General features: G+C 45.5%; 1 protein-coding gene across 7 annotated transcripts in view; it reads right to left on the bottom strand.

The window, feature by feature from the left end:
- Positions 1-21005, bottom strand: part of OSBP2 (oxysterol binding protein 2) — a 162895-nt gene that overhangs the window by 49149 nt on the left and 92741 nt on the right. Inside the window, exon 1 of one of the 7 annotated variants that reach the window (XM_082353073.1) lies at positions 17399-17587. The exons of the other annotated variants lie outside the window; for them this stretch is intronic. Coding sequence (XP_082209199.1) covers positions 17399-17477 — 79 coding nt within the window. The 5' untranslated portion in view covers positions 17478-17587. Of the gene's footprint in view, positions 1-17398; positions 17588-21005 lie in introns of those variants that run through there. 7 annotated transcript variants of the gene reach the window in all.

Raw genomic sequence — 21005 nt, 5'->3', positions numbered from 1 at the left:
AAGCCCATGCGCCACAACTACTGAGCCTGCGCTCTAGAGCCCATGAGCCACAACTACTGAGCCCACGTGCCACAACTACTGAAGCCTGTGCACCTAGAGCCCATGCTCCGCAACAAGAGAAGCCACTGCAATGAGAAGCCTGAGCACCACAGCGAGGAGCGGCCCCCACTCACTGCAACTAGAGAAAGCCTGCGTGCAGCAACGAAGACCCAATGCAGCCAAATATAAAAATAAATAAATAAATAAATTTAAGGAAAAAGAAAAAAAAAACAGAGTCCTAGTTCCTCCTCAAGGGATATACATAACAATCTGACACATATCTTTGAGTTCTGCAAGATGGTGACCCTCACCCAGGTGGAAGATGGTAGCTATATGCTGAGCACAAGGATGCAGACCCCAGAATGGTTGGAACCAGGAGGTTGATGATTAAGATTCTGGAAACATCACCTTGTTACCTCACCACCAACCAATCCGAAGAACGTCATGCACCCTGCAGCCCTCACCCCAAATGTTGCCTTTAAATTAAAACCATTCCCTGAAAGCCATCTGTCTCTTGTTTGGGTCTTTGAGCATAAGCCACTGTTCTCCTTGCTTGGTGCCCTGCAAATAAGCACCAAACTTTCCTTCACCACAAACCAGTGTCAGTAGATTGGCTTTGCTGTGCAGTGGGTGAGCGGACCCAAGTTCGGTTTGGTAACAGAAAAAATAAATATGTGAGTGAACATAAAAGATGTTGGTTTTCTCATTTTTAAATTTCATTTAAAGATAACTGTATAGAGCACGTAAAAAAAGTGTATCTTCAAAAGTAAAATAGGACACAGCAGAAAGGGTGGGCCCCATGGAAGTAAATATATTGTTGCAAGGTTCTTACTTATAGCTGAAATGGTATATGATTTGAAGGAAGACTGTGATAAGTTAAAGGTGCACAATGTAAACCCTAGAGCGGCCACTGAGAAGAGAGATGTACAGTTGTGAGCTAATAAAAGGAAAAAAATGAATACTAAAAATAATACCACAGATGGCAGGAAAAGAGAAAAAAAGAACAAAATAGATGAGACCAAACAAACAGCAAAATAGTAGATTTAAGCCCAACCATATCAATAACTACATTAAATTAAAACGGTCTTAACACTCTAAAAGTCAGAGGCTTTATCAGACTGGATAAAAAAGCAAGACTCATTATATGCTATCTATATAAAACCCCTTTAAATATAAAACCATATATAAAATAACCAACCATATGCTTTCTATAAGAAACGCACTTTAAATATAAAGACATTGATGGGCTAAAAGTAAGATACTAGAAAAAGAAACACCAGGCAAACAGCAATTACAAGAAAACTGTATGGCCTTAAAAACATCTGAAAAGAGGCTTGAGGACAGAGATAAAGAGGGAAATTTCATAACAACAAAAGAAGTCAATTCATTAAGAAGATACAAACTCCTGATTGTGCATGTACCTCATGAGAGAGCTTGAAAGTATATGAAGCAAAGCCAGAAATGGAATGTACAATTATAGTTAGAGATTTCAATACTACTGTCTTAGCAATTGCTAGAAGGTAGAGACAAAACAAAGATTTAGAAGATGTGAATCTTCAAGTACCCTTTATCAATCAACTTGACCTAAATGACATTTATAGAACACCACATCCTACAATGGTAGAATACGCATTCTTTAAAACAGTACATGAAGTATTCACCAAGACAGAGCAATGCTAAGCCATAAAACAAGTCTCAAATTTAAAATGATAAAGCATATGTTCTCTGGCTACTACAGAATTAAATTAGAAAGCAATAACAAAAAGGTACCTGGAAAATACCCAAATACATGAAAATTAAACTACACACTTTAAAATAACTAATGGGTCAAATAAAAACCACAAGGAAAATTAGAAAATACTTTTAAATGAATGATAAAGTACAACATATCAAAAATTTATAGGATGCAGCTAAAGCAGTGCTTGGAGGGAAATGCATAGCTTTAAAGCTTATTATGAAAAAGAAGAGAGGTTTAAAATGAGTGATCTAAGCTTCCACATTAAGAAAATAGAAAAAGAAGAGCAAATTATAATCAAAGTGAGTAGAAGGAATAAAATGGTTTAAAAAAAGAGCAAAAACCAATGAAATAGAGAACAGTAACAATGGGAAAATTAAAGTAAAAGCTTTGAAAAGATTTTCTTTGAAAAGATCAATGAAATTTAAGCCTCTAGCTAGAATAATCAAGAAATAAAGAAAATACAAATTACCAATAATAGGAATGAAAGAAACATCATACAGCTCTATTGACATTAAAGGGATATTTAAAAAATACTATGTACAATGTTATGCCAATAAGTTTGACAACTTTGATGAACTGGAACACTCCTTGAAAGAACAAATGACCAAAAATTACACAAGAAAAAAATAAAAGTCCTTTATAATGAAAGTGAATTTAAAATTAAAGACCTTTTCCTCAAAGAAAATGGTCAGGTCAAAATGTCTGCACTGGTGAATTCTACCAAATATTTAGGGAAGAAATAACACAATTCTTATACAAACTTTGTCAAAAAATAGAAGAAGGGGAAACAATTCACAATCATCTTATGAGGCAGTATTATCTCATCATAAGAGGTACCAGTATTACACTGATAACAAAAGCAGGCAAAGACATTACAAGAAAACAAAACTATAGTCCAAGATCACTTATAAATATAGATGCAAAATTCCTTGACAAAATATTAGCCAATAAAATTCAGCTAAAAAGGATAATACATCATGAACAAGTGGGGTTTATCTCAGGAATGCAAGGTTTAACATTTGAAATTAATACAATTCATATTAACAGTATAAAGAAAAAACATAATCAACTCAATAAGTACTGAAAAAGCATTTGACAAAACACCCATTCAAGATAAAAACTCAGAAAACGTGGAAGAAAAGGAACTTTCTTGTTATTATAAAATGCATCTATAAAAATCCTAGGGACTTCCCTGGTGGTTCAGTGGCTAAGAATCTGCCTGCCAATGCAGGGGACACAGGTTTGATCCCTGGTCCAGGAAGATTCCACATTCTGCAGAGCAACTAAGCCCATGCACCACAACTACTGAGCCTGCGCTCTAGAGCCTGCATGCCACAACTATTGAAGCCTACGCACTCTAGAGCCCACATGCCGCAACTACTGACCCCACGTGCTGCAACTACTGAAGCCCGCGTGCCTAGAGCCTGTGCTCCACAACGAGAAGCCACCGCAATGAGAAGCCCACGCACCGCAACAAAGAGTAGCCCCTGCTCGCTGCAACTAGAGAAAGCCCGTGCACAGCAACAAAGACCCAATGCAGCCAAAAAAAAAAAAAAAAAAAAAAATCCTACAGCTATCTTCATACTTAACAATGAAAAGTTGAACTTTTTGCCCTAATATCAGGAAGAAGGCATGTCTGCTCTCACCACTTCTATTCATTATTATACTGGAGGTCCTAGCCAGTGCAACAAGGCAAGAAAAAGAAATCAAAAGCACACAAGTTACAAGGAAGAAGGAAAAAGCCTTTATTTATAGACAACATGATAGCAAACACAGAAAATCCTAAGGAATCTAAAGAAAAGCCACTAGAACTAGCAAGTGAATATATCAAGATAAAAGGTTGTATACAACAATCAACTGTATTTCTATAATATTAGCAATGAACAACTAGAAAATAAAAATTTTAACAAGTAATACCATTTAAAATAGCATCAAAACCAGTAAATATTGTCAGGTAAATTTAGTAAAATATGTGCATGAAAACACATAGCTAAGAGAAATTAAAGAAAACAAAAATAAATAACCATATTCATGGACTGGAAACTTCAATACTGTTAAGCTATCAATTCTCCACAAATCGATCTATAGAGTCAATGCAATCCTGCCAATATCCCAGCAGACATTTTTGTAGGAACTGACAAACCAATTCTAAATTTTATATGGAAAAGCAAGCCAAACAGTTCTGGAAAAGAAGAATAAAGCTGGAGGACTTATACAACCTGTTATCATGATCTACCATATAGCTATAATAATCAAGAGAGTATAGTGTTGGCATAAGTATAGATTTATAATGAAACATAATAGAGAGTTCAGAAACAGACCTGACATGTATGATCAACTGATTTTCAACAAAGGTGTCAAGGTAAGTCAATAAGGGAAAAACTTTATTTTTTTAAGAAAATGGTGCTTAAACAACTGAATATCCACATGGAGGAAAAAAATAACCTTGACAACTACCTCACACCATACACAAAATTAACTGAAAATGGATCTTAAATCTAAATGTAAAAGCTAAAACTATAAAACATCTAGAAGAAATCAGCACTATCCTGAGGTGGCCAAAAATGTCTTAGAACACAGAAAACACTAATCATAGAAGAACTTAATAAGAGATCTAATTGAAATTAAAATTATATGCTCTTAAAAAGATACCATTAAAAATGAAAAGGTAAACCACAGATTAGGAGAATTTTTTCTCAATACATATTCTTGAAAAAGAACTTGTATTCAGAATATATAAAGAACACTTGAAACTCATTAATAAGGTAAACAATACACCTCTACCCCTACACCAAATAGGACAAGGATTTGAAAAGGCACTTTACAAAAGAATATATACAAATGGCTAATAAGTACATGAAAAGATGCTCAACATCATTAGTATTTAGAAAAGTATAAATTAAAACTACAGTGAGATACTATTACATGCCCAGAAGAATAGGGGAATTTTAAAAGGCTAACAATAGCAAGGGTTGACAGGATGTGGGGCAATGAACTCTCAAACATTGCTGGTGGGACGTAGTATGCTAAAGCCACTCTGGAAAACAGTTTGGCAGTTTCTTATAAAGATAAACATACACTTACAACACGACACGACCTACAATTCCACGTCTAGGTATACCTAAGAGAAATAAAAACTTATGTCCACAAAAATACATTAATTTTAAATGCTCATAGCATTTAAATGCATTAATTTTAAATGCTCATAGCAGCTTCACAGCTCATAGTAGCCCCAAACTGGAAAGTGCCCAAATGTCCATTAACAAGTGAATGAATACTTGTGGCATATTCACACTATGGAAAAAAGTCAGCAATAAAAAGGAACAAATTATGTATTCACACAGAAGGAACCTTGAAAACATTATACTGAATGAAAAAGCCACACATACTACTGTTTGATTTCATTATATGAAATTCTAGGACAATTAAAACTATAGTGCCAAAAGGAGATCAGTGGTTGTCTGGGGCTAGGTATGGGGGGCAGTGACTGAAAAGGGGCATGATGAAACTTTTGGGGATGATAAAAATGTTCTATATCTTATTTGGATTGGTGGATATACAGGTGTATACATTTGTAAAAACTCACAGAACAGTTAAAATCAGTTCATTTTATCAAATTAAAATTATACATAAAGTTGATTTAAAAGAAAAAAGAGGATAACCATCTACTGAGTCAGTTCTAGTAATGTATCCTACTGACACGCAGGTACGTGACTTGTGTGATATGAAAAAAAATTTAAGACATAGTCAATGAAAAAGATCGAGGTGTAGACAGTATGTACAGTATGATTCAATTTGCCTTTTGAAGGATATCTATATTACATATGTTTTTAAAGAGCAGATAAGAAAAACAGTAGATAAAACCAATAAAACCAAAATCTTATTCTTTGAAAATATCAATATGATCAATAGCCAATAACATCAATGAAAGAGGGGACATCACTACAGATCTTACAGACATTAAAGGATAATAAGAAAATATCACTAAAAACTTTGTGCTCACAAATTTGATAACTTAGATGAAATAAATTCTTGAAATACAAAACTACCACAACTCATTCAGTGAACAAAAATAACCTGAGTAGTCTATTAAAAAATTGATTTTTTTAGTTAAAAATCTCACAAAGAAGAAAACTTAGGGCTCAGAAGCTCTGCTGACAACTATTTACAACAGCCAAGACATGGAAGCAACCTAAATGTCCATTGACAGATAAATCGATAAAGATGTGGTATATGTATACAATGGAATATTACCATAAAAATACAGCCATAAAAATGAATGAAATAATGCCATTTGCAGCAATATGGATGGATTTAGTGATTATCATATTAAGTGAAGTAAGTCAGACAGAGAAAGACAATTATCATATGATATCACTTATATGTGGAATCTAAAATATGATACAAATGAACTTATTCACAAAACAGAAACAGACTCACAGATGTAGAAAACAAACTTATGGTTACCAAAGGGGGAAGTGGTGGGGGGAGGATAAATTAGCAGTTTGGGATTAGCAGATACAAACTACTATATATAAAATAAACAACAAGGTCCTACTGCATAGCGCAGGGAACTATATTCAGTACCTTGTAATAACCTATAATGGAAAAGAAAATGAAAAAGAATATACGTGTGTGTGTATAACTGAATCACTTTGCTGTACACCAGAAACTAATACAACATTGTAAATCAGCTATACTTCAATTAAAAAAAAAAAAGCAGCTCTACCGAACACGACACGACCTACAATTCCACTTCTAGGTATACCTAAGAGAAATAAACAAATTCTACCGAACATTTAAAGAAGAAGCAATACCGATCCTACATAGACTCTGTCAGAAAATTAAAGAGGAGGGAATACTTTCCAATTCATTTTATGAGGCCAGTATTATTTGATAACAGAACCAGACAAGGACATTACAAAAAAACAAAAACTAAACAACAACAACAAAAACTATAGACCAATATCCTTCATGAACAGAGACATAAAAATCCTCAGAAAAGTATTAATATAATCCAGCAGTACATAAAAAGGGTAATACATCTGATTAAGTGAAGTTTATCCCAGAAATGCAAGGTTGGCTCAACATTTAAATATCAATCAATGAAAGACAACCCAATTAAAAAATGGGATTTGAATAGACATTCCTCCAAAGAAGATATACACATGGCCAATAAGCACATGAAAAAATGCTTAGTATAATTAGCCATTAAAAAGCAGAAAATAGGGACTTCCCCGGTGATCCAGTGATAATGAATCCACCTTCCAACACAGAGGACGCAGGTTCGATCCCTGGTCGAGGAACTAAGATTCCACATGCCGCAGGGCAACTAAGCCCACGCACCACAACTACTGAGCCCGTGCACCACAACTACTGAGACTGCACCTCAACTAGAGAGCCCACGTGCCGCAAACTACAGAGCCCACAAGCTCTGGAGCCTGCATGCCGCAACTAGAGAGAGAAAAACCCTCATGCCACAACTAGAGAGAAGCCCGCGCGCTGCAGCGAAGAGCCTGCGTGCCTCAACTAAGACCCAATGCAGCCAAAAAAAAAAAAGCAGAAAATAATATGTTGGTAAGGATGCAGAAAAACTGGAACCTTCCTACTGATGGTAATAAAAAATGATACAGCTGCTTTAGAAAACAGTTTGGCAGTTATTATATAACCCAGCAATCCCATCCTGGGTATATACCCAAGAAAAATGAAAACATATGTCCATACAAAAACTTGCACATGAATGTTCATAGCACAGCAGCATTATTCCTAGTGGCCCCAAAGTGAAGATAACCCAAATGTCCATATATGCATGCAATGGAATTATTATTCGGCAACAAAAAGGAATAAAGTACTGATACATGCTGCAACATCTGAGAACTTGTTAGAAATGCAAATCTTCAAGCCCTACCCCGAAGAATCAGAAGAATCTGGGGGGAGGGCCAAAATATAAAAAACCAATATAATTCATCATATTAACAGACTGAAAAAAAATCCATGCGATAATAATTTCAACAGATGCAGGAAAAGTATTTGACAGAATTCAACATCCATTCATCATAAAATTTCTCAGCAAACTAGGAATAAAAGGGAATTTCCCCAACATGATAAGAGATCTGCAAAAAACTTACACTTAATGTACATCAAAATGTATATTTGTGGGTTTATGCATTTGTATTTCCTCATGTTTTGCTGTATTTTTCAATTATTCTGTAGATGTGAGTCAGACCTAATTCTTATTCTCAGAGAATTCAGTGTTTTATGATCACACCCCCAGGGACCCCTAACACTGGAATACAAGTTGGAAGACAGGCACGTTTAACCTTTCAGTCCCCTTGTGCCACAACTGAGGACCACACTGAGTGCTCTGGCTCTGCATGAGGCTGTTCCTGGGACTGTCTAAACTGGACAGCTTGGTGTCACATGAGGGATGGTGACAAGTTCTAGTGTTAAGAGATGTTTGTAACAGCTCACAAACTGGAAAGAGCTCAAGTGGCCATCAACGGGAGTATGGATCAACTATGGTATATTCATACAGTAAAATAAATACTAAGCAATGAAAAAGAGCAAACTTATGATGCACATGACAACATGGATGAACCTCAAAAACATTAAGCTGAGTGAAAGAAGCTTTTCATAGAAGAGTACATATTGCATAATTCAATTTATGTGAAGTTCTAAGACAGGCCAAATGAATCCGTGGTAAAATAAATCAGAGCAGCAGTTCTTCTGGGAGTGGGGTGTGGACTGCCTGGGAAGGGGCCTGAGGAAACCCTGGGGTGACGGACATGTCCTGTATCTTGACAGGGTCTGGGTCGCAAAGGTGCGTGCACACACTTATCAGAACTCAAACGATGATTAGTGAAATCCACGATATGAAATATTGAACTCTGGTTAATGATATACATGCTGAAGTGTTTGGGAGGGGAAAGAGTACTGATGTCTGCAATTTACTTTGAAAAGCATTTAAAAAATTAAGATGGGCTGATGGATAGAGGGATGGACAGAAGGATACATAGGTGATAAAGTAAATATAATAGAATGTTAATGGTAGAATCTAGGTAGTGGGAATATAGGTGTTGACTACACAGTTCTTTCAACCTTCCTCTATGTTTGCCATTTTTCATAATAAAGTGTTGGTGGGGGGAAACACTGATAAGGGAAGACTCGACCTACCACAGGAAACATACTTTCCAACTACAATAATCTTATCAATGTGGTTCAGATGCAACACTAGACAAAACTAGCACATGACAAAGAAGTCACTGACTTGCAAGAGGCTAATAAATTGATGAAAAAGATTCAACCCCCTTAGAAATCAAAGAGATGCCCATTAAAGAATGAGATGCCATTTCCAACTCTCAGCTGGTTTCAAAATGCTATTAAATGCTGATGCGGGTGTGTGGTGAGACTAGCGCTGGGTTTGAGTATTTACTAAGGCTGTGTGACCAGGCAAATTCTGTCTGTCTCTGTGTCTCAGCTCTCACACTTGCAAAACTGGGGTCGGGGGGGATCTCAAGCCACCTGAGGCTCTGGGTGAAAGAGACCAAAGAGACTGACAGAGAAGATCACCCAGACACGTGGGCGTATGGCACAGGTTCTCAATGCGCTGTGGTTGTCATTTGGGGTTATTTTTGTGCAATGGAATTACAGGCACTTTTAATGTTCTTCTAAATGCTTTTTCTTTACTAAATTTTCTGCAATGAGGATGAATTATCTTTGTAATCTGGAAAAAATGTCAAAAATTATTTTAACCACCAAATGGCAATAATCTCATCCAACTGTGACAGTCGGGGATTCTATGGCTACATGATTTTCCTTTGTGTGGGTAACTGAATGTTTCTCAGCTCAACGTGAGAACTCTCACATCGACACCTTCCTGATTCAATCATTGAAAAATGTGGAAAAACCCCACAAGTATAAGGCCACATTTCCCACGAGAGTAAGAGCTAAATCAAGCCAAGGGCCATTTAAGAAAGCTCCAAACTCTGCAATTCACGGCGGAGTAACTCCTGGAGTGACACTTCTGCTGTTGCAGCCGGCTGGGCAGCCAGCCCCAGGTGCCCGTCGCCCAAGGAATGCCACTTCCCAGATGACCCACAGGATCATTTCCCCTCCTATGGACACCCAGCGTCCCCTGCAGAGTTAACACCCACCGAGGAACTGCTGCTCTCTGGGCGGGAGCATGAGGACTGTGACCTGGGGGACAGCCTGGCATTTCCAATTAACAGCAAGTGCAACCAGCCTCACTGATTATCAGCAGTTATCTGCAGCCACAGGGATTACCAGTTTCTCACTATATAAGCAGCAGCTCCTCCTAGCCCCAGGCTGGCAAGGAGAAGGCTCCGGAGGTAAGGTAAGAGAGAAGTGGGTAAGGCAGAAGTGAAAGCTCTAGCTGGAAAAACAGCACGAAATGTTAAATATTCAGGGCAGTGAGATGACCAAAGCAGGCAAAGATGAGCAGAAGGGCCAGCTCTCCACCAGAAAGAGCCACCAGGGGTCAGGGTGAGGTGAAAGTGGGCACAAAAATGACCACAGGAGGCTTTTCTGGTGGCACAGTGGCTGGGAATCTGCCTACCAATGTGGGGGACACAGGTTCGAGCCCTGGTACGGGAAGATCCCACATGCTGTGGAGCAACTAAGCCCATGCACCACAACTACCGAGCCTGCGCTCTAGAGCCCGTGAACCACAACTACTGAAGCCCACATGCCACAACTACTGAAGCCTGTGCGCCCTAGAGCCCGTGCTCCGCAACAAGAGAAGCCACCGCAATGAGAAGCCCACGCACTGCAACAAAGAGTAGCTCCCGCTCGCCGCAACTAGAGAAAGCCCGCGCGCAGCAATGAAGACCCAATGCAGCCAAATAAATAAATTAATTAAAAAAAAAATGACCACTGAGAAAAGGACAAGTAACTCCAGGGCTAAGTAGACCAGGATGGGGCCAGGGGTTAGGTGGGGGGGGGGGGTGCATGGCCAGTGTCGGTCAGGAGCAGGGGCTGCAGGTGGCCACAAGTGGCCCCATGTCAGAAGCCCACCCATACCTGGATCTGCGTCTGGAGTGGCCCTTGGGAAACCTAACAGGTGGATTCAGCTCAGTCAAGCAAGCCACTTCCAAACTCTGTCCACTTCCAACTAGATGACTCCAGAGCATGGGGCAGGGTAGCCGTCACAGGCATATGACCTATGCAGTCACAATAAGGCCCCAAGTCAGAAGGGTCCCTCCCTTGGTTTAATGCTCAGCTTTCTCTGTCTTGAAACTTAATAATTCTTGAACAGGGGGCCCCACTGCTTACACAGCAGAGCCTGCTAGGGGATGACAGTTCCAGGGACCATTTTTCTGAATCCCACCCACCAAAGAAAGCAGAGCAGTGCCAGGGTCCCAAGAAGTCCTGTCTGGCTTGGGTTCCAGCCATATCCGACATAAACCAACAAGATTTACAATGCTTCCCTTTGGGTTTCCACACAAGGGCAGGAGAAGATGCAGCTGGCAAGCTGCAGAGGGGTAGACACAAATAATAACCAAACTTATGGGGAAAATTCATCCTTTTTTGGTTAGTCCATTGCAAGCTGAAAGACTAACAAGGCACAATTTTATGCCTGGTCAAAAAATACTCTCAGAAAAATACGAATGCAGGGGAGGTGGAGAGAAGCAGATCTCCACACCCAGCCCTGAGAGCATCATGGACCAGAACACTTTGGCCGAGGGTGATGGGGTGCCAGAGGGAAGCAGTCACACCCTTTGACTCAGCGATCGCACTCCTGGGTGTGTGTCCCGGAAAGAAACAGCAGAGAAAATTTTTACATGCCGCAAGACGCTCAGGCGGCAGTTTGGCTCTGGTGACAATCTGGGAAGAACCGAAATGTCTAACAGAAGGAAAAGGCTTTCCACAGCCATTCAGCGGATACACATTAAGTCTGTGAAAACATGGGAAAGAGCTTATGATGTACAGCCATGTGACAACGGTGATGTTTTATTATCTCAATGATGGAAAAAGGATGTTCACATAAAGGAAAAACACTGACTAAAAATAGAGACCTAAAAACAGTGACATGAGGGGTAATGAAGTTATGGAAACACCATGATCTTGAACATCTGGAATTGCTGCCTTAACGGTAAATAACCCTTAAAAACACTGAATGTACAGGATGCAGAGGACTGGCCCAGATGAAACTCAGAGTTTGGCCAAGAACAAAGTGTGTGTGTGTTGGGGGCGGGGGAGGCGAGGTTGGGGAGGGGATCTCATGAAGCAGCTGAGCAGCTGCCAAATGGTTAACGAGCTAAGAGCCGAGCTCCGGGGACCCCACCCCGTAGGAACTGTGCTGCTTCTAATGTAAAAATATCCCAGGCAGAGGAATGTACCTGGGGGCTTGGCCAGCTGTTAGTTCTGCCCTCTCAGGAAAAACATTTGTCCTCTAACCAGCTCCCACCTACGGCCACAAGGACGCAGGGCACGCCAGGCCAGGACGCAGAGGGCTGCCCAGGTGGGGTTCCATCCTCCGGCCTTGCCACGCCGCCTAGCCTGAGCAACTACTATTCCTGAAGATGTGCGTCAGGCGTAAATCAACACACACGTCAGAGGGAAACAGGACAAAAAAGGAAATTTATCTTTGGCAGCCCGAGGCCCATAACTTCCTCTTTATTCATATTGCTCATCTATTTGATCAGATGCAGCTGCCGGTCTAAGCTGACTGGCACTTTACAGGAAAACCAGGTGTCGGGGGACTGACTCGTGTCCACAGAGGGCAGTGCTGCAAGATTTAGGATGCTCCTGGATGAGGTCAGAGGACGATGTACCCACAGCAGACCTCTCAATCTTGGGCAGGAGGGGCCTTGGGGCTCAAGCCTGACCCCGTGCGGCCAGTCTCAGGCTGCCCCTCTCTCCACAGTGGCTTGGAGGCCCCTCTCGCCATTTTGCTCCCCACTCAGCTTCCGAGGGCCACTCTGAGTCTGGCTCCCACTTTGGCCTCCTCCAGGCCTCATGCAGGGTCACCTGGCTTGGCCTGGCACCCGGGCAGCCCATTCATTCTCTCTTCGCCTGGAGGCGACAAAGGTCACTGTGTTATCCTCAGAACCAGCCAAACATTGCTCCTAATATATGTTTATATAAACAGAGCTGTTGCATATGGTTGAGCAGGTTGTGTACTGCACAACTCTAGGAGGCACCATTCACCACAGACACTGGGAATTGGTTTTTATTATAACACACATCCAGCAAATCAAAGAAAAGAGTATTGCTCTGACAAATCAGAATATGACAACATATTCTGATTCTTCCACATATCTCAGGATACATGGAAGCAAAGGGTCTTGAGGAAAAAAGGGTGCCTTTTTCTAAAGATGGGCGCCAAGTGGGCCATCACAGCCCTGCATACCCACCCATGAAAGACAAACGAACCAGCTCCCCAGAGAGACAACGTCATCCCCCAGATTCCATGGGGCCACCGATGGCAACAGAACCCTGGCCGGGGCAGCCTGGGGCCTGTCACAGACTCGTCACCCCCACACTGCCAATGTCCTCCTCGCTGGCAGCCTGCTACCCGAGGGAACGGCCGCAAGTGGACGACCAGCTCCTACTCTCTGCCTCCCCAAGGCAGAGGTCACTCCTGATCGCGGCCCTCTTTCCTCTAGAGCATTCACAGCCCGGCATGGCCTTCCCTACCCTTCCCTCCTCTCCTCCCCTCCCCCTGCCCGTAGCTCTCCACCCTCCGTACCTGTCCGCCTGCCCCCGCAACACAGTGACACCCACATGCACAAGTGTTTGATTCTCCCCCAAACAGGAGAGAATCAAACACTTATGCTCCCTCCACCCGGGGCCAGCCTGCATGCAGCCCACCCCTTAGCTACCTGCCCACAGAGGGCCTTCTGTGCTGGGTGCCCTGCCCACCTCTCTGCCCCCAACAGCACCTTCCCTCGGAGCCCAAGGACTCCTGTGTGCCTCAGCCTGTGTGAATATGCTCAGATCTCCTCTACACGGCATTCCGGCTCCTCCTGTGCTGAGTTTGGCCAGCCAGGGCTGTCCCCCACCGTCTGTCCCTTCCCGGGGGCGCATGGGTGTGAGGGATCAGAAGGACGCTGGCTGGGTTCCAGCATGCCCGGCCCCTCCGGGCTCAACTCCTGTCGCCTGGCTGTGGACACTGTGGCTCCTGCACAGCTGCTGGGCTATTTCTTCGCACAGAGTGAAAGACTGGCCAGATTTTCTGCTAAATAGAAAAGACAAATGCTTCTGTCTTCTCTTACCATTTACTGCTCTTCACTCTGACTCAAAAGCAACCACACATTTGGAACTTCCCCCTGGCATTTAGCCTCTTTCAAGAAGGAATCCCCCCAAATCACCACATTCTATAATCACCGGGTTCTGCCCCAGAAATTGAGCCCCCAGCCCCACCCGCTGCAGCCTCCACTCAGGCCAGGTTCCTGGGGAGTCCAGATTCTCCATCTAGTATCTGGCACTCATCCCCGATCCCTTCCTGTTTCCCTGACACATCAGCCAGTCTTTGCCAAGCTCAGTTCAGCTTTCTGCAAAAAGTGCAGCCGATCAGAAGATGGAGGCTGGCTGGTGGGCACCCAGGGGCTCCCTGAGGTCCCAAATGAGAAAGTGGGGCCCCCTCAGCAGTGTCATGAGCAGGGACGCACAAGGCCACCTGGCCCTGACCTCTGCTAAGTCTACCTTGCCAGGGCGAGGGGTCCCTGTTTTCTGCAATGTCAGAGCTTTGCGTTCCGACCAGAAGAGATGCAGAAATCCTACACACATCTGCACACACACACGTACACACACAAAGGTGAAGGAGTAAGCCGCCAAGGGCTGAATTCAGAGGTTACGAGAGATCCTGAAAGGGCATTTCCGCATTTGAGGCACCTGGCTCTGTTTGAAGCACAGAGAGAGGGACACAGATAAATAGATAGACAGACTGACCGATTAGTAGGTATAGACACATATTATCTCATTTCAACCTCCCGGCCACCTTGCCAGGTAAGTCGGTTTAATGCCATCCTTTAGATGAAGAAATTGAGAATCAAAACGGCTCAGAAGCTAGTTGAAGGTCAGGCAAGTGGTGGGGTTTGAACACGACACTGCCTGCTGACGAGCAGCCTCCTGTCAACGGACTCTCGGGCTCCTCCTCCCACGTCCAGGTCCTTGTCAACCCACTCCTGCTGTCATTGACAGGGGTGGGGACAACTGAGGCTCACAGAGGGTCAGGCACTTGCCTGTGGTCACAAAGCCCAGCAGCAGAGTCAGGACAATAACCCAGGTCCCCTGGGCCCCGGCTATGCTGTGGGACCCCTAGAACAACAACCCATGTGAAAAACCTCCATGAGCCCAGATGCTGTCCTGCCACTGAAATGATCATTGCCTGGACCTCAGTCCCTAGTTCCCCGGGGCAGGCAGCAAGCCCAGCTCGCCTTCAGCTTGCACAAAGGTGGGCTCAGGGGAGGGATGCAATTTCACTGGAACCCTTTTCTAGCGGAAATTTGTCTGAAGCGACTTCTCATTTCAGTATCCTTCAATGTGTCTGAAAGGAGGCGCGAGACCAGTCTCACCCTGTCTGCAAGCTGGGGACGAGAGGCCTCTGTCCATGACTGCCATGCCCACGGTGTGAGGGGCCAGGAGGCTCCCACCTCCCAGGGCTGACAGCTAAGCAGGCCTCCCAATGCCCCCATCTCTGCCTCTCTTGCTCCTCTCTCTTTAGCCAGCAAGGTTCATAGGCATTTTCCTGCCTACAGAAATACTGTTTGGCTTTGAAGAGTATGTAAAAAATGTTTTTTGGCCAACATTTAAAAACTGAGAGATATCCAGTTTCTCCTGAAAACTCCATTCTGGCCTTCCTAGGCCCACCTTCACACAGGGCACCCAAGGGAGACACTCTGCAGTCTGCCCGTGGGGCCTCTGACGCTGAGCTGAGTCCTGGCTGCTCTTGCATGCTGTGCGGGCTCCTGGGCCTCCTCTGGCCAGCACAGCGAGTCCCGCTCCAGGCTCTGTTCTAAGCACTGTACCAGACTGTACCACACTGTACCTGCTGAGTTCCTCGTCCCCAGACCCACCGTGCAGAGTGGATCACTGACAGGAGGAGTAGGAAGGCCTGGCCTGCAGGGCTCTGGCAACCAAAGAGGCTACCTTGTCACCACTCTCGAAGTACAGCTGCTCTGGTCACCTGAGCTTCCAAACAAAGGTGAACATCCCTCCTACAACCAAGCAAAAAGCAAGTGGATACCAGGCCCAGTGTTCCTGTTAGCAGCAAATCTTCTGGAGAACAGCAACCAAGAAGGTCATCAGGCAGGCCGGTAGACGAAATTCAATTTTAACACCTAACTTTTCTTTTTTTTTCCTAACTCCAAAATTCACCCTCAGAATAAATCTATCCAAATTGATAACAGGAACATCATTTAAACTTTGCATAAAGAACATAACTGCATTAGAAATGACACTATATCCAAAATAAAAACTGGAAATTAAGACCAATCTTCTAAAACCAGAAGACATATTTTGGACAAAATTCACTTGCAAGTGTCTTTAAAGAATTCTTAAGACAGAGCTGTAGTATCAGTTCCCCATGAAATAAATTTAAAACGTGTACAAAGACTTTGATGCTGTTTTCAGGTGAGCCTGCAATGTTAAATGTGGCTCGGGCACTGAGACTTGGAGTCGGTGCTGGGCCAGGGCCTTCGGAAGCCATTAGTGGGACCAGTCAGCAGGCAAAGTTAATGACAAGGTTTATTACAGATCAGAGGGTGTTAATTCCTAAAAGGAGCCAGTTTCTAATAAATTGGTGTTAAGTGAAATTAACTCCCTCTGTGTCTTTCAGGTCTACAGGGACAAAAAATCCTAATTTTTCTCCAGTTTCAAATTATAACATAAACATTCATTAAGGAAAACGCAGCAAGTTTCACTCATGCAAAATCTCCAAAAATGATGTTCAAGCATCAGAAATTGCACAAAGGAGCTTAAAGAGTCTGCAAGGCTTTAGCCTATAAGACAGCTAAGATTTTTTCCCCCACTGCTGACAAAGGGCTCTCAGGCGGTTGCGCCTGCACAGCCTGGAGCTGTCATTCAGGACCACCATCCCTGGGGGCAGCAGCTTCAGGGCTGGTGCTTGCTCAAACCCAGGCGGCCACTTACAGTGACTCTCCTGATTTGTTGCAGCTTGCTCAGAGGGCAAAGGGGAGGGGGTTGGGTCATGCACTGAGCACAGCCAACACCCAGGGTGGCCCCGGGAAGGGAAGAAGCCCTTGCGGGCAAAGCAGCAATTCTACCTAGGCGCCAGGGCATGCGGGCCCCAAGCCGACCCTGGAGCAGGAGAGGTAGGTGGGTGGATTAAACAAGGCCGCCACTTCCCCCTTCTTTCCAGAAAGCTCTGGATTATATTTTGGTTTGTTTTTGCAGAGGTTAATCAGACGGATAGGTCTCTAGCCGAAGCCCCGTCTCCAAAATACCCCGCGCGTAAAGCGAGTTCGGAGCTCACGTCGGCGGGGTACGGGGACTAGGGTTCCCCGAAGTTCCCCGCGCTCCCCACGCCGCGAGGGAGTGACATCAGAGGCTCGCGTGGACTGATCATGCAGCAAGCCGGGCGCCCGGCGGGCGTGAGCGGGGAGCCGGGCCTCCGGGCGGAAGCCGGGCAGCACTAACCCTTCTTAAGTTTATTCAGGCAGCCGGAGCTGCAGAAGGAGCGCACGGAGGCCGTCTCCCAGCAGCCACGTCCCTTCATCCCCGCGGCAGGGCGGCCTCCGAGCAGCCGGGCGCTACATGGCGCCGCGCCCTGGGGGCTCGCAGGGACGCGCGCACAGCTCGGCGGGCCGCCCGGCGGAGGCGGCGGACGCTCGCGGGTCCCGGCTCCGCGTTACCACAATGCACCACTGCCGCCCGACCGCCGCCCGGTGCACGAGCCCGTTGAGCCCGTTAACCCCGTCGGCGCCGCGGGAGCCGGGCACAGCGCGAGCAGTGCGGGGGCCGCCCGCCCCTTCTCCTCCCCCGGGAGCGCGGTCTCCGCCCGCACGCCGCCTGCTCGCCCGTGCGACCGTCCCAGGACACCTGGGACCTAGGCGCCAGGGCAGGCCCCCCATTTAAACGTCTAATACAAAAACCCGAGCGAAGGTGCCGCCCCCTGCAGCAGCAGGTTCGGCGTTGCTTTATTTCAAAGGTAAAGATGCCCTTGAGAGACAAGGGGCAAGTGGGAAATGGGAATGACCCGCCCAGGGCCTGATGGTGATTCCAGGAAATCGGGGTCACCTCTAAGACCTGCTGTGGAGGCTGGCGCACCTGTATCCCGCCACCTGCAGCCACCTATCTAGTGTCAGGGAGGAACGCAACAGGCTGGGCCCCAGGGAGCCCGGCCCCCTTGGCGCTACTACCACAGGGCTGTGGGTATCTGGGGACAAATGTCTGTCTCCACCCAGACCTCTCTGAACACAACTCGCCTGTCCAGCTGCCTGCAGGACCTCTCCATGGGATGTCTGATGGGCATCATAAACCTAATTGTCCAAATCTGAGCTCCCCATGGCACCCCTAGACCTGTGCCCCCACCCTTCCGCATCTCCCCACCTCAGCTAGTGGCAGCACCATCCTCCTAGTTGCTCTGGACAGACACCCTGGAGTCATCCTTGACTCTTCTGTACCTTAGACCCACCTCCACGTGGTCAGCACATCCCCACAACTCTGCCCTTAGATAACAGCCAGGATCCTGTCCCTTCTCACCACCGCGCTGCTGCCACCTGGGCCTAACTTACCCTCATCCTGCCTGTGAACTCTTCCAGAGCCTCCCAGAGGGTCTCCCACTTCCACTCTGGCCTCCACCGTCTATGCTCAGCGTAACATCCCAAGAACACCTGTTCCAATATATGTCAGACTCTGTCACTCTTCCCCTCAGAGGTCTCCAAGCCCCCAAGCAGGCCCATCCTGTTCCCCTCCCTCCCTCTGCTCTGGCCACACTGACATCTTGGCTTGAACACACAGTAAAGCAGTCCAAGCTGGGACCAGCCCCACTCGTTGGCCTCTGCCCCAACCTCACTGTGCCCTACGTCTTGTTTCTCCCACTGGACTGAGCCCTAGGACTGCGTTCTAACCATTTTCCCCTGCCCCCAACCAAGCCCTCCTCAACACTGCCACCTCTTGGGAACTCAGTCCATGGAATTTATCAAGTGCAATTTACTGAAACCAAATCAATCAATTTTCACCAATTTAAAGGTTTTCAAATATACAACAAAGTTCCTGTTATAACATGTAATAGACTCAGGGAAGGTGGTGCGGGGTCATTACACTTCCCTTCTGGACCTTTGAAGCAACTGGTACTTCTTCCACCTAAAGAATGAATCCTTAGCGATTGTGTCAGATTCACTGGCCTGGGGAGGATAAGGCCTGGGGAGTGGCTAAATCACTCTGGGCCTTGGGTTTTTGGCTACAAAATGAAGAGCATAACAATGGTGCAAATGGCCACCTGTGACGGAGTGCTGACCAGTGCCAAGCGCTGGGCTGTGAGCTTTACCTGCATTCCCTGAGTTTCTGCATTTAACCCCAAGGATAGGTTCCTCAAACACCCTTTTTACAGATGCGGAAACTAAGGCTCTGACGTACCATGACTTGTGCAGGATCAACATGCTTGGAGCCGACCTGTTCTGGCTGACCTTGGAGGCCACACCCTGAACTGTGCTCTGCGGGGTCCCTTAAGCAGAATGCTGCTCCTGGTCCCCAGGGGCCTCATGAGGAAAGATGAGGTGAGACAGGAGCATCATGAACATACAGGTGACTTTTACAGGATGGGCATGTGCAGTAAACCCAGGATATTGAACCAGACACAGTGTCATGAACTCTGGAAGCTGGAAGAATCTTTCGAATGCAGAGCCGTGCCCTCTGTCTCAGAGCTGAGAAAGGAGGAGGCAGAGTGGCTGAGGGCCTCGCGTTGCCTTCACAGTGAGTGAGCACTGGGGTCAGTGACCCTGTTTGCTTTGTCCGCCCAACCTCACCTAAAGCCACACCTGGCCGACAGGAGAAGACAGGGAACAAAGCATACCCGGGGAGGAAACTAAAATAGTAAAGGAAAATACAGAAGAAAATCATGCACTCCTACTAAGGCAAACACACGCGCTATTTCTCCTTTCTACATAGTTCTTTTACACTATAAGTCACATCAAACAATGACCAGATTCTGCTCATGTAAAATACTTAAAAATCTACAGCCTAGCTTCACAAGTACTCAGAGGGTGCCAATTTGTCCTTAAAGAAGGAAATACATGAGCTGAAAAGTCTTAGTTGACCCAGGAGTGAGAAGGCCAAGAGACCAAGCAAACGATGACCGGTGGGTAATTCCATACATTCAGCTGGCTGCCCTGGGCCCCATACAAGTTTCCCTCCTGACCACGTGCAGGTGAGGCTGAACCCCAGCTCTGCACTTCACCCATTGAGGGCATCTCCTGAACAGCTCCAGGTGTATGGTCCCCAACACTCTAAACGTGACCTTCTAAAACCAAGCCACTAACTCTGTGACCTTCCTGAGGTCCGCTCACCCCAAATACCCTGTTCTGGCAACCCTTGGAGGCAGCTGCAACCTTCCCTCTAAGCTCTATCCGACCCCACATCAAGACCAGTTGATTTGGTCACTTTAAAGACTTTGGTTTGGGACTTCCCTGGTGATCCAGTGGTTAAAACTCCACGCTCCCAGTGCAGGGGGCCCGGGTTCTATCCCTGGTCAGGGAACTAGATCCCGCATGCTGCAACTAAAAGATCCCGCATGCTGCAACGAAGATCCTGCCTGCCGCAACTAAGACCCGGTGCAGCCAAATAAATAGATATTAAAAAAATAAATAAATAAAGTGTTTGGTTTGCTCTCACGTTGGTGGTGACAACTTACCTCGTCACGTCCCGCCTGGGTGGCAGCTGCAGCAAGTCTCCCTGTAGAAGCCGGCCTCCCCTCTTCCACTTGCTACCAGAACACTGTTCATCAGACTCTAGTTCCAACATGTTTCCTCCTTTGCTCAATGATATGGTGCGCACACCCACTCAACTAAAATCCATACACAGGTACCCGTGTGTGTTGGTGGGTGGGTGCAACTGTTGCTCATCCCAGTACTGAAGGCAATAGAGGAACAGGCGCCCGGAAACTGGCGTGAGGCACTGGAGGGGAGGGGCACGTGGCCGTGGTCTATAAGAACCATAAGCACGTCTACACCTCCCACCCAGTGTGAACAGAACAAGGGGAAAGGAGTACAAGGCTCGGCATCCAATGCCATTTATTGCAAAACCC

Source organism: Balaenoptera borealis (genome assembly GCF_965194805.1).
Source record: "Balaenoptera borealis genome assembly, chromosome: 14".
Lineage (NCBI taxonomy): Eukaryota > Metazoa > Chordata > Mammalia > Artiodactyla > Balaenopteridae > Balaenoptera > Balaenoptera borealis.
Note: the sequence above shows the minus strand (reverse complement) of the source record. Positions and strands in the feature narration are given on the sequence as shown.